At 46.6% G+C, this 14,011-nt stretch overlaps 2 protein-coding genes across 7 annotated transcripts in view; one reads left to right on the forward strand and one right to left on the reverse strand.

The window, feature by feature from the left end:
- SUDS3 (SDS3 homolog, SIN3A corepressor complex component) overlaps positions 1-4,008 on the reverse strand; it is a 30,782-nt gene extending 26,774 nt beyond the window's left edge. The window contains exons 1-2 of one of the 3 annotated variants that reach the window (XM_036449578.2): positions 3,561-3,914; positions 1,391-1,460 (exon numbers count right to left, since the gene is read on the reverse strand). In XM_036449578.2, the coding sequence (XP_036305471.1) occupies positions 1,391-1,460; positions 3,561-3,708 (218 nt within the window). In that variant the 5' untranslated portion in view covers positions 3,709-3,914. Of the gene's footprint in view, positions 1-1,390; positions 1,461-3,560 lie in introns of all 3 variants that reach the window. The other 2 variants (XM_036449577.2, XM_045585393.1) reach the window with 2 other exon arrangements.
- A 3,432-nt stretch (positions 4,009-7,440) lies between these two features.
- Positions 7,441-14,011, forward strand: part of TAOK3 (TAO kinase 3) — a 140,991-nt gene continuing 134,420 nt past the window's right edge. For 2 of the 4 annotated variants that reach the window (XM_036449572.2, XM_036449575.2), the window contains exon 1: positions 7,441-7,712. The gene's annotated coding sequence lies outside the window, so the exon portion shown is untranslated. The remainder of the gene's footprint in view (positions 7,713-14,011) is intronic. The other 2 variants (XM_036449573.2, XM_036449574.2) reach the window with 1 other exon arrangement.

The following is a 14,011-nucleotide window of genomic DNA, read 5'->3' on the forward strand; positions in this document are numbered from 1 at the left end:
AGGGAGTATTAACACACTAGAGATCTGGTGCAGGAATTTGTGCAAGGGGAGAGAGGGGGGAGGGAAGGTCCCCTCAGCCTGGCCTGCGCCCTCTTGCAGACCAGGAGCCCTCAGTCCGACATCCTTAGCGCTGCTACGGAGACGGGAGAGGCTCCCACCACCTGCCATTGCACTCACCAGCCATGAGCCTAGCTCAGGGCTTCTGGCTGAGCGATGCTCCCATGCACTGACCACCAGGGGGCAACTCCTGCGTAGAGTGTCTGCCCCCTGGTGCTCAGTGCACGTCAGTGACCTGTGTTCCACCATTTGGTCGATTTGCTTATTATTAGCCTTTTATTATAAAGGATTGAAGAAGTAAATAACAACAACAAAATTCAGATTCCAGAAAGGAACAGGTATGTGAGAATACATTTCAAATGGGTTAAGATAAATCAGTAAAATGCCTGTAGAGAATAAAAATAACTTAAAAAAAAAAAAAAAAAAAAAAAAAAAAAAGCAAGCACAGTTTCAGGGATGAAGCTATGAGAAAAAGCATATGACATAATCTCCCTTTATTCAGTTGTGCTGGTTAAATTTTAACTGAATTATCCCTTTGGGTTCCAACGATTGAAAAAGATGATAGAATCCAGAGGATGGTCACAAAACTTCTGCAAATAAGACCTATTAAGGAAAGGAAATGTGAACTGCCAAGTTAATAGATTTTAAAAAGTCAAATCAAGAGCCTGAAATACACTTATCGGGTTTTTGTTTTTGTTTTTTATGATGCCTTGCATCTGCATTTATGATAAAAGTGAGTAGTTTTAGTTTCTCTGCAGATACTTAGTTGTGGCTCTGATTTAGAAAATGAGAGGAAAGCTAGGGTGAGATAGTGTGATAAGGAGGAAAGCACTGGGGTAAAAAAGTCCTGCTCTCCAATCCCAGTCTCCCTGAGCCCTCTGGAATCTACCATACTATCCAGCTCAGCAGTCACCAACCTTTTGGACCTCATGGACCACAAGTCAGCAGACCACCGGTTGGCAACCACAAACCTAGCTAATACTTGCTGGGGTCATGCCAATCTGAGAATCATATCATTTACCCTCTCTGGTGCTTTTCACATCTTTAAAAAAAAAAAGAAGAAAAAAAGTGGGATATGGTAGTTTCCAATTACTATTAATACTAGTATATGGCCTTATTATCAAAGGTTCTTATCCCTCAAGATCTTTCTAGCATATCTTCAAAAGATTCTTATAACAAGAAGACTGATTAAATGTGACAGATTTAAATGGGGTAAACTGCACACATATACATTGTTTTTGGAAACACTATGGTCAAAGCCATACACACAAGGTCACTATAGAGATTTCCCGGCTAATTCTATATTCCAGATAGAAATCTAAGTCATACTCACTGTTCCTTCATTTCTACATAGTCTTCTTCATCATGCTTTGCCAGGTCAGTTTCGCTAGCATCCTCAGTGTCTACGTAAAATCAGAGAAGAAGGGTTTGTTAAAATCATTTATAGAGTTGGTATCACCTGACACAGTAAATTTCTGGTAGTGTTCCTTTTAAATGAATTCTAGTCAATGCAGACCTGAATGAAGCCATCAATAAAAAATGTATTGCAGTTACTTCAGAAAAGAAAATGCCATTTCCAACTTCTAAACGGTCAGATTTACACAAAGAGCTTGCTTTTATCTCAGGTGCAGCTAGAGGACAAGGTGCATCGGACACAGGCAGCGTGGTCCAGGCAGCTGCTTCCGAGAACACTCAAAGGAGATGTGGGTGTATGACTGGAAAACCACAGGCAAGCCCTGGTCACTACCTCAAGACAACCTACTATGCGCATGCTCTCCTGGTATACGCCCAGTCTGAACCCGTAACAGATTTTACGTCTCAAAGGAGCTGAACTCAAATAACTGAAATATTTTTAAAAGTTACAACTAAAAGGAGACAAGATGATCACACGGAAACTTTCAGTACATTTTCAATGTTGTTCTTAGAATAAGCAAATGGCTGGAGTGTCTACATGATTTCAGCAGCCCTACTTAAGGAGGGGGAAAAATCAATTTTTTGCTTCATCGCTCCCCCTGGTGAGCATTCAAAGCAGTGCAAGTGACAAGTGATTCCCATTCACAATCTCTGGTTAAGCTTAGCCTTCAAATACGGTTTAACCAAATGCAATTCGTTCCCTCAACTTTGTATCTGCATATGCAGCTGCCTTTTGAAAGGATGTTACAGGTCCAACGCTCTGTCCTCCTCCAGTCAAAAGACGTCACTGAGTGCCCTGTGCCAGCCACACTACTTGGCACTTGGGGGACTGAGATGAATAAAACCTACTCCTGGTTCCAGAAGCTCTCGCCTTCTGCCCCACAGCCCTATTTGCGCCAAAATATTCCACCCATATATCGGTCTCCATCTTCTCCCTTGCTGTCTGTTTCTTCACCTTTCCTCCTCCTCCAGCCAGCTCCTTCAATCCCACCAAAAGTTTTCCTCACACTTGGCCAAAGTGTAAAACCCAGTTTGAAAAGCAAGCCTTGGAGAGGTAGGAATAATGCAAACAGCAGGGAACTTAAAAACACAACACCTGGGCCCCATTATTACGCAACTCCAAATCCCTTCCTTCCCCCAGGGTCTGTTTCCCCAGAAAGAGGGAGAGGAGGGGGGGGAAGAGAGAAAGGCGGAGTATTTCCTTAATACCAGGCTTTAAAGTGCCAGTTCAACACTTTATTTCCATGCCTCATTCAACCCTCGCACCTACACTAGGAAACCCCATTTGCTGGAGAAGTTGAGGCTCCTACACTTAACCAAGTTGTCCTTAAGACTCTAGGATCAGCCAGGACCAGTTTGGCTCAATGGATAGAGCGTCGGCTTGGGGACTGGAGGGTCCCGGGTTCGATTCCGGTCGGGGGCATGTATCTTGGTTGCGGGCATATCCCCGGTGGGGGGTGTGCAGGAGGCAGCTGGTCGATGACTCTCTCTCATTGATGTTTCTAGCTCTCTATCTCTCCCTTCCTCTCTGTACAAAATCAATAAAATATATTAAAAAAAAAAAAAAAGACTCTAGGATCAAAAGCTGGGTCGAGGGAGCCAAATTCACACCTCCATCTGACTGAGGCCAGGTCCCATCCTTTTAACCAACCTGTCCTGCACGCACTGGCACTGCCCAAACTAAGTCAGACTAAAGCATCCCCCACCCCCACCCCCAGCAATCTCAGAGGCCAAACTCTAGTCCTCATGGGAACTCCGAGGGGAGGGGCACTCAATGGAAGGCTTTCTCATTCCCACCAGTGAGGACCTGAGCTTCAGCCCGAAACTGTAGGGGAACGAGGGCAGGCAGAACCGAAAAGGGACCCCCAGCTGTGACAGCAGTTCCCCGGGTCCCTTCTCCCCACAACCGTGGGGTACACGGTGCCCAGCCGGAGCTCCCCGTGCCGTGAGGGAGCGGGTCGCCTCCCGGAGCCGCGGTCCGCCTCGCTGCCCCGAGCCCGCAGGTCGGGCCGCCCCTCTCCCAGACGCCCCCTCCTTTCCCCAGCGGTCCCGCCCCCTCCCCGGGCCGCCCGGCCGGCGGAGGGACGCGCCTTCGTCCGACTCGCGGCCCCGGCAGCTGCGCTCGTCGTCCTCCGCGCTCTCCAGCTCCTCGTCCTCCTCGGGGTAGTACTCCGGCGCCGGCGGCGTTCCAGTCGGGGCCGGGGCCGGGGCCGGAGCCAACAGCCCCGCAGCGCTCATGTCGCCTCTGGCCACAGCCGAGCGCGCCACCCGGGGACGGCGGCCGCCCGCCCTGCGAGCTCGACGCGCGCCAAGCGGCACCCGAGGGCGCCGACAACTTGAGAGGCGGGAGGCGCGGCGACCTCTCCCCCGTCTCCGCGAAGCCCGGCCCCTCGCGCCCGCGCTCGGCAACCGGGGCCTCGCTCCCGTGGCAACTTCCGGGTCGCAAGCTGCCCGAGGACCGCCTGACTCCGCCATCCTTCAGGGAATGGAGAGGTCGCCGGACGCCTCCTTCGCCTCAACCCCAGCGCCTTCATCGCCGCCTTAAAATCCTCAACGGGTAGCGGCTAGGGGCGGAGACAGAGTCTCTCCAGGCAGATCCAGGGGCAGGCCTAATCCCGGTCAGGACCCCGACGCCCAGAGGCAACTTCCGGAAACAGCCGCCAGGCGGCGCCTGGGGCCAGAGCCAAAGTGAGGAGCCTTAGCGGTGGGAGAGGCAGAGGGGTTGAAGGAAGGGCTCTTGCAGGTGGAGATGGACTGTCTCTTCTTTACCAGGAAGCAGGTGAACGACATTAAACCTTGACGTCTAGAGTTTGCGTGAGCATCCCGAAGAAAAGGTGCCTGGTTCGTCCCCGACTAATGGAAGCTTTATTGAGAGCTAAAATAAAGACAAGGATGCTGGTATTCCATCCTGGAGTCAACAAAAAGGATCTTTTCCCAGTCTCTGGGAGTCCTTTCTGTTTGTATAGGTTTACTCAATAAGATATTATACCGATTTCATAGACGAGAAAAGAGCTGCCACTTGCCTAAAAAAAAAAATGATAGCGTCCAGTCTGCCTTGTGTAGACTCAGAGCCAGGCCCAGTAGAATACAAATGCCTCATATTTCTTAGAATATTGGTGTGTGTTTTTTTAAGGTTCTCCCCAATCTAATAACTTGCTAACCAGCTCTCAAATGCCACATTTGCCTATAGGAGGTTCATTAGGCTAACTTCGGGAAGGTGCTGTGTGGAAACAGGAAACAAGAGAGCGGAATCAATGCATAAGCTGATTTGTTTGGTTCCCTCTGAGTAGAAGGGGACACAGTGTTACAAGCTTTATGTAAGGAACAAATTTATGATCTCCCTCCTCTAGTTGTGTGTAGCAAGAAAGGGGAAAGGAAAAAGACACCGAGATGTTTAATGGTTTGTCCAAAGTAACCCTGCTGTCTATGTTGCACCAAGTCTCCATAGAAAAAGTAACTCACATGTAGTGAAGTTGAATACAGTATAAAAACAGGGTGGAGCCAGAACCAGTGTGGCTCAGTGGATAGAGCATCGACCTGTGGACTGAAAGCTCCTGGGTTCAATTCTGGTCAAGGGCATGTATCCTGGTTTCGGGCACATCCCCAATAAGGGGTGTGCAAGAGGCAGCTGATCGATGTTTCTCTCTCATCAATGTTTCTAACTCTATTCCTCTCTCTTCCTCTCTGTAAAAAATCAATAAAATATGTTTTTAAAAAACAGGGCAGAAACCACTATTCTGATTCTCAGTTCCTTTGTGACCAAATTTATCTCTGAATTGGCCCTCATAGAGTCTTCTCAAAAGTGCAAAACCTTGTTCTCATCCCATTTGTCTTAACGTTTTTATTTTCTACCTTGTCTTCATTAAAATCTTGGCTATGTTTGTGAGGAATTTTTTCCCCCTAACAAAACTCAAGAATTTCCAGAATGGAATGCTGCAGTGTCTTTTCAGGAGTCCACAGATCTTCTGAAGCCCCTTCTAAATTAGAGTCATCCTTGCAGCTCACTGTTCTTCCATCTATAGATAAACTAAGATTTCAGAATTGTCTCCTATCCAAAGGATGATGTCATTTTCTTTCTTTATGCTGTTAGATCCAACCTAAATTATTTGTAATCAACTATATTGAGCAACTTGAGTTCCTATCAGTACCAGTAATCATAGACCAGAAAAAGCACCAACAATTTAGAAATTAGAATTCATTGCTATAATGAATTTAAAAAAAAAAGAGTTGATTTCCTTGTTAATTGGCTTCCTTTCAAGACACTTGGGTTTTTATCATGCTTATGTTTTATTTCTATTTTTTCGATTGCAAATAACATGTTAATAGTCATGTTTCTTTTCTATATGAATAGATACAACTGAATAGTCGGGTGGTGAAAACTCACCCCATTCCTTCCAGTCCCTATTGCCAACTTCAGAATTGGTAAGATGAACTCTTACAAATAACTCTTTAGAGGAGGAGGGCCTACTTATGTTAATATAATTCTTTTTGGACAGCTTTTCTAGGCCTACAGAAATCAAGTACCGTCAAAACGGAAACTTTACCACCTTGAAGTGTCTCCGCATCCCTTCCCCACGTGGCACACAGTCACACTGCTCAGAGATAGCTACTTCAGAACTGTTCCTACCAGCCCTGTCTTCACAGGCCCTCTCTGCATACCCTGATACTCAAATTTAAACATAAAGGAGGAGCATCGTAATTGGAATGGGGCGTGATTTTAAAATACTAGGGAAAATACAGTGTTTAGAACACAAATTTGTCAGTGGGAGCTAACACACACACACACACACACACACACACACACAAAGTTAATGGTAAAGCGTTTTCTGAGAGTGAAGTCCTATATACACATCTGACAAGGCTTAGGATCAAATTGTGTTTCTGAAATGAAACCATTTCTTCATAAACACTGAGTTGTCAAACTCCATAGTTTGACATAGTTTTCAGTTTCCTGTATTTTTAGTCAACATAAACAATTCCACAAAAATAGAAAGAATGGCTGTGTAACACGATGCACCCCCGGCAGGCACCATCTTTCACAGTGGGTCGAGATGGGTCTCTGGTATCACAGGTTGCCCTTGGGTCAAAGTTTAATGTACTTTGGCCATTAGTTCACACACAACCATTAAACCATGTGGCCCTGAAAAAGAGTACCTCAAATAGGCATGCTAAGATCTTGCTAAAGCTAACAGAGTTTCTCTTGTCCAGTTCCTGTTCCGCCTATATAATGATTATCAAAACCCACAAACTGATTATTTCTAAAGTTTTGTCCTTGTACCCATCAAAATGTGCCCCGCCAGTGTTGAACATTTGGTTGTGCAGAGCACGCATCTAGTATTTAGATTTCTTTTTCCAAGAGCATTAAGTTGACGTCTGCAATACAAGGTAGAGCAATTCCTTTGACAAAAATGGGGGGGGGGGAGAGAGAGAAAAAAAAAGTTTAAATCCAGGAAATATTTACAAGTGGGGAAAATACAAAAAACGACTACATTCATTTCCGGCAGAATTACTCAGAAGGCTGTGCAAGGTCTAGTGGAAGAATGGGGTCCTCCTCCATGACTCTAGCAGGGTGGTCCGGGGGACCTCGGCCGCTGGGAGTCTCCCAAGAAAAGTAAAGGCGCTTGGAGGAGTGCCGTGAACTTTGACCGCGGCGCTGCACAAACAAAAATGACCGCACCCCAGGCGGGCCTGCGGGCAAGTGAAGTTGCGAGGTCTTCCGCGTCCAAAGAAACCCCGCCCCGCCTCCTCCTGCCCCGCGGTGGGCTCCACCAATCCGCAGGCGCCATCGACCGCTCGGCTTCTCAGGCACCTTCAATCGAGTACCTATATCCGGGCCCCGGCCAGTGCCCCGCGATCAAGGAAGGTCAGTAGAGAGCCTATCAGAGTCGAGCTGGGGGCGTGGCCTGGGGGCGGAGGGCGGGCGGCGGGAGCCCGCGGGGCGGGGCGCGCTCGGCGCAGTCGGGTGCGATTGGCCACCCCTGGCAGGAGCCGCACCTCGGACAGCAGCAGCGGCGGCCGCGGGAGGGTCCGTGAGGCGCCGGCGGCGGCGGGGTCCTGCGGGAGTGAGTGGGACGCGGCGCAGAGACCGCGCACGGAGGCTCCGCGCGGCCGGCCCCTGCCCTCAGCGACGGGACTCCGGGGCCCTCCCGGGGACGAGCGGCTGAGGAGCGACCGGGGAACAAGTGTGGGGAGGAAGCGGCGGCGGCGGCGGCGGCGGGCCGGGTGGTGACAGCCGGTCTGAGGTGAGCGCACCGGGGCGCGGGGCTGTGACAGCGGGAGCCCGGGCGAGGGGACCCCGGGCGGGACGAGGTCGGTGCGGACCCGAGCGAGGGGAGTTCTGGAGCGGGTTTGACAGTCCGGACTGTGGAGAACAGACCCCGAGAGGGGATCAGGGGGGACCCTGCGCGGGACAGGGAACGGGAGTCTGAGGGGACCCCCGCGAGGGTCCGGGACCGCGGGTCTGGAAAGAGGGGACCCCCGCGACGGTCCGGGGCCGCGGGTCTGTAAACAGGGGACCCCGAGAGGGAGCGGGACCGCGGGTCTGGAAAGAGGGGACCCCGAGAGGGAGCGGGACCGCGGGTCTGGGGGAGTTCGCGCGGGGCCGGGACGGGTGTGAGGAGGGAGAGTCCCCTCGAGGGGTGGGACCGCGAGTGGAGGGAGGCCCCCGAGGGAGGCCGATGGGGTCGGGATAGCGGGTCTGAGGGCAAAGGGCACCCGGAGAGGCCCAGCAGATGGAGGGGGACTGGCCCCCCGAGAGGGAGCGGGACCGCTGGCCTGGGGGTGGGGGCCCGGAGGGGCCGGGGCCGCGCTGGAGAGGGCAAACGGGCTGGGGCGTGGGAGCCGCTGGGCGGGGACGAGGGGACCGGCTGCGCGGGGTCCGCTGCCAGCGCCTCTCCCCGCGGGTCGTGTGAGGGGCGCGGGGAGCCGCCCCGGGGCTCCGGGGGACTCGGGGGGTCAGGGATTATGTAATGGACCGTCTAAGTGGCGCGCACGGGCAAGCGGGAGGGTCCGGCGGGAGCGCCGAGGTCTGGGCGCTGCGGGGGACGCCCCTCCATTCATTCCGGGACCTCGGCGTGGCCGCGGGGAAGCGAGGGCTGCGTGGGCTTCTCCGCTCGTCCCGCTCCAGCCGCGGGGACCGCGACCCTGTTGGAGACGCCCGCGTGGGGCTGGTCAGGCTGTTTATTTCCACGGACCCCATATTGCTCCCTGTGGGTCCACAGGGGCCGGAGAAACTTTTTCCCGTTGGGCAGCCCCTTGGCCCAGTGCCTCCAGGGCGGAAGCAGGGGACGTGCGGGAGTTGCAGGCTGAGCCTCGGTGCGCCGCGGGCGGTGGAAAGTCGGACGCGAGTTGAGATGAGCCGCTGGTGTTGCTCCACGGACAGCGCCTTCCAGTTAGACTTCTCTTCCCCAAAGCTGCCAGCCCCCAGCTCCAGGCGTCATCCCTGGGCCCCAGGCGTCACTCTGGGGCCAGCCCAGGGGAGAGGAGCCCGTTGGAACCAGAGACTGTGTGCCCTGGTGGGAGGCCAGTGTGTGTCTCTGTTGAGATGCTAAAACCAAAAGAGGAAAGCAACGGGGGTGTGGGGATTGGGGGGCCGACGACTACTTTGAGGGGTGTGGAAATCAAACCCATGACCAGGCTGAGGGTTCACAGTGCTCAGCATCTACAGATGCTGCCAGACAGACGGCCTGTCACAGGTTCTCTTGGATGGTCGGGCTCAGTTAGCCTTGTAGCCAGCAGTTCTGCCAGTGAATGTTTTCACCTTTCTCCCCCTGTGTGCTGCTTCTCCAGACCCCTTCTCTTTGCAGCTGCTTTCTTTCGTTTTATGGAAGCAGATTTAGAAGTGGAGGGTATTGGGGAAATAATGGTGGATGTAACGATGAGATCATGCCACAGGTATTTAGGTATCCTCTCTGTTTCAGGTTGAGAGTGTGTGTTGTTAGAAACCTTTGCCCATGTTTAGTAACGGGTCGTTTCAACTAAGAGGAAGAGAGTCATACTGCCTTTACCTCCCAGAGACATCAGGTAGAACACTTACACATAGAACTGCTTTTTTCAAGTCCAAGACAAAAATCCCACAAGTCATCTTCGTCAGGGTGATATTAGAGGGCATGTGCCACTTGGGGACTTTATTTGATATTAGCTGACACAGAACACTTCTTATCTGGCTTCAGAAAGTGTGGAACTTTTTGTGGTTATGAAAAACCCAGCAACCAGAAGTCCTCCTCTAAGAAATAGAAGTCATGGAGGTAAGGAAAAACAACAGCACATACAGATTTTAAATATGAGACAACTATTTTAAATATGAGACATTTTCACATTCAATTTATTTTTCAAGAACCCTGGGGAGAATTCAAGTGAAAACAAAGTCAGTTAGCAAAGAGGTTGTGTACAAGGGGCATATATTCACTGTGTAGAGCATGTAACATTTGAAATGGTCGGTAGAAGGACTAGGAATCTCAGTACCAGTAATTCTACAAAGTAATAGAACTGTTTGAGCAGATAAGCTCTTTCATCATACTTGTTAGCTCATCTCTGACTCGTACAGATTGTAGTTCCTTAAGATAAAATATTAAATTTATTTCCTTGTAACAACATAAACTGTTCTGATACTCCCCTGAGTGATTACTAAAGCAGTCATTTCACCACATTCTGTTATGATATTGATCCAGAGATGGTGAAGAGAGATTCATTGTAATAGAATCTTCAGTGATAGGAGGGGCCTACAATAACTGTTTATTCCTCGAGGAGAGGCAAAGAGGGAGGTAGGAATTCTGTGGGAATTTATTTTCATTTGTTTCACAAAATAACACACTAGGAGAACTATAAATATGTGATTGATTATACACATGCTCATTTAAACCGTTTCTTTTCCATGAAAAAAATATAATCCCAAGTAGAGGTTAAGAAGGAGCCTTCCAGATGAATGGTTACAGCAGCCGTAGGATACAAGTTCTTTTCAGTTTGTAGTTCTTAAACTAGGGTAGCAGGATGCAAGTACTGCCCAGTAAATACAATAACCCATTTTACACTTTCTTTACTACTTGAACCCTATACAGTCAAACCATTGTAATCTCAGAGACTACCTTGATATCTAATTTGGTTTAATGTTTAAGCCAATTTGAATAAAAGTTCTCATTGCTTGCCAGTGTTCACACATGTTGGTTTCAAGTAGTATAGGAGAATGAATGAAAACTATTATTGATACTTTTACTTTAGAGTCTTTTTTGTTTAAAAGCCTCTTTATAATATTTTCCTACACTCTTTGTTTCTTCCTTCCTCCAAAATGGAAAACACACAGAAAGTTTCCATCTAAAAGTGTTGTGTGACTCTCCTAAGAAGACATTTTCAGATTTCTTTTCTTTCTCCAATGAGAGATTTTTGTCAATCAGAAAATAGTTTTGAATGAGTAGTTTTGAGTTGCAGACTATTGTACAATTGATTGCATTTCACCATAGGGAGTGCAGTTTGTAATTATTTAACCTATATTTAGCCATTTTATTGGTTGCTTTGTTATTTATGAGGATATATTAAAATTTTGTTACTGTTTCTTAGTCTCAGCTTAGTAAAAAATAAGTGATATCTAACTATAATTATAGATTAGATATGTTTATTTATAGGCCAAAATGTGATCTAACTAATTTCTAAGCTATAGGTCCCTAATTAAAAATAATAACTATTTCAAATTTTTATGATAACCAGTAGGAATTAAATTGATAAATTTTATCATTCTAGCTATACTATGTTGTTAAAGTTACCTAAATGCTTTATAAATCAACACAATGTGTATATATATATATATTTTTTAAATATATTTTTATTTATTTTCAGAGAGGGAGGGAGAGAAAGATAGAAACATCAATGATGAGAGAGAATCATTGATCAGTTGCTTCCTACACGCCCCACACTTGGATTGAGCCTGCAACCTGGGTATGTACCCTGACCAGGAATCAAACTTTGACCTCCTGGTTCATAGGTCGATGCTCAACCACTGAGCCACACTGGGCTAGGCCATAATGTATATTTTTTAACTCAAGATTTGTTAGAGACATTGAAATATATTTAAAGTCTAAGTTATTTCTGTATTATGACAGAAAGGCAGAAGGATCAGTTTCTTGATTTGTTAACACAGAACAGTCTCCTAACAATTGTCAGCTATCTCACAAATACACATTTTTGATCCCCAGAGTGAGTAAGAAAAATAAAATGCCTTCGAATGCACATTTTATACCTATGAAAACCTACCCTTATGAGACAAAGAGATGTGGCCCACATGTATTTAGCTCAGAGAATTGCATTTGCAAGCTGAAGTCTAGTGTTTGGGGCCCTTCCATTTCATCTCTGGCCTCAGTGAAATAATGGATAGCAAAATCAACCTAGCATTGTATGTTTTGTTATACTTAATATTTAATTAGTCAGTTATCAAAGTACTCATTGGAAGATCTATTTTTATTTCCAGATCAAACAAGGGCTCTCGTAGTATATATTTATCTTTATGAAGTATGTTTCACTTTCTATCTAATGACACTGGCTTATATTCATAGCAATCAAGGCTAGACAGTTCAAATACATTTTATTTACCCATTACAATAGATGGCACTAATCAAGGCAGAATGCTTTCTTTTTTATTTTTATTTTTATTATAGCTTACTTTTTATTATGACTTTCAAAATTATTATTTTTCTTTTTTTTAATTTATTGTCTAAAGATTTACATATGTCTCCTTTTCACCTGGTTGGTGCCCCCCGTCTCTTTCCCCCCCCCCTCCCCCCCAAGAATGCTTACTTAAGTAAACTAATCACCTAGTCTTGGCAGTAGACACACAAAAGCAGAATCATAGTTCATGGCTAATTGTCCTTCTGTTGTGAATATTAGCTTTTAGTTTTTCAAGGGAGTGTATGTTAAAATAAATATTTGCAAAAACCACATAAATATATAATTTTAAGTAATCTAGATCAAGATTTAATAGCTGAAATAGAAAATTGCAATATTTAGCTTCATGTACTTTTATGTTCCATAGTCTCTTGTGCAAAAAATCCTCTTCTTTCATTATATTACCATTTCCTAGTTCACATGTGTTTGCCTTTTATTAGCTTAAAAGCACTTTGAGGGCAGAGGTGGGTCTTATTTATCTTTGGATCCAGGTATAGTGCCAGGTACAAAGTATAAAGTATGCTCAATAAATGAGTATTGAATGAATGAATTGAGAGGGCGAGGATGAGCTCCTGACTCCACTGTGGGGCAGGGCAGAGTTATCCTCCATTTTGTAACTGAACCCTAGCCCTCATCCAACCAATCAGGGTCAGCCGAAGCAGTGACATCACCACTGGAGTATAAAACCCCAGGGCTTGGCGAAGTTTGCTCTCTCTTCCACCATGCTGCCAGTGTGAGTGGGACAGAGCCCATGCTAGCATGGAAAAGGCTCTTTTGTTTATTGCATGGGACTCAGCTCCCTGGTGGTCCTTGGGGATCACGAAGTCTGGGCGTAGCAGAATCAGTGATCATCAAATAAGTAGATTATATTTATGTCCACACTTTGTTTCTTATTCTCATTGAGACCTTATCGTATATCAGAAGGGGAGTAAAAGAGACAGTGATTTGTTTGGAACACAAGAACAAATGATAGCCTTATTTATCTACCATGTAAGAAACAGAACGGTATGTTGGAAGGAGAAAGAGCCTTATACCTCAGATACCTAGGCTCCTATTTTGGCTTTGTCACTATAAATTCGGCTGGCACTAGGTAGGTTAGTTAAGTCTTAAAGTTCTCTCATTTGTAAAATAAGAATACATACATCATGGGATTCTTCTAAGGAATAAACAAAGCATTTATATAAAGTGCCAAGCATAGTGACACATACGTAGGAAGTGTTCAATAAATGGTAGCTGCTTATTCTTTTAATCACTTGAAAGAAATTTTTATTGCTGTTTTTGTTCTATCCCCAGTATCTAATCTTTTGCTGAAATGTATAGCTCGTGACTCCAAAAATAAGTTGTAATTAGTAGACTCATAGGGAAATTGAGACATTGAGGGTAAGTGACTTCCCACGGTCATGCAGATAATGGCATGGATTGCTGTGATGTAGATCTGGTTTTTCAACTCAGTATACTTTCTACTTTATATCCCTCAATGGTGTAAAGGGATATACCATTTATACATCCACAGAGAGCTAAGTAGGTGCTAGGGAAGAAGTACTATGACAAATTTTTAGCCTCCTTTTCTTTTTCATCTTTTCTACATGTCGTTGCTCTCTTATTCTCCCAAAAGTACAAATCTGGATTTGTCACTCCCATGTTTAGAACTTTAATTATTCCTGTGGCCTACTGAATTCAGTACAGATTTATGTACCTGTTTTTAAGTTCCTATTACCCCATAATCTATATCAACACTCCAACCAGACTGGCCTGCTTACTGGCCAAGCACTCACTTATTTGCCACCTTCAGGTCTTTCTTTGTTCCTGCCATATTTCCCCCTGGAGTGCCTTCTGTCCCTCATTTTTCAGACTCCAATGTCATCTTTCAAGAGCCCTTCTCTGATCATCC

Source organism: Pipistrellus kuhlii, unplaced genomic scaffold (assembly GCF_014108245.1).
Source record: "Pipistrellus kuhlii isolate mPipKuh1 unplaced genomic scaffold, mPipKuh1.p scaffold_m20_p_20, whole genome shotgun sequence".
Lineage (NCBI taxonomy): Eukaryota > Metazoa > Chordata > Mammalia > Chiroptera > Vespertilionidae > Pipistrellus > Pipistrellus kuhlii.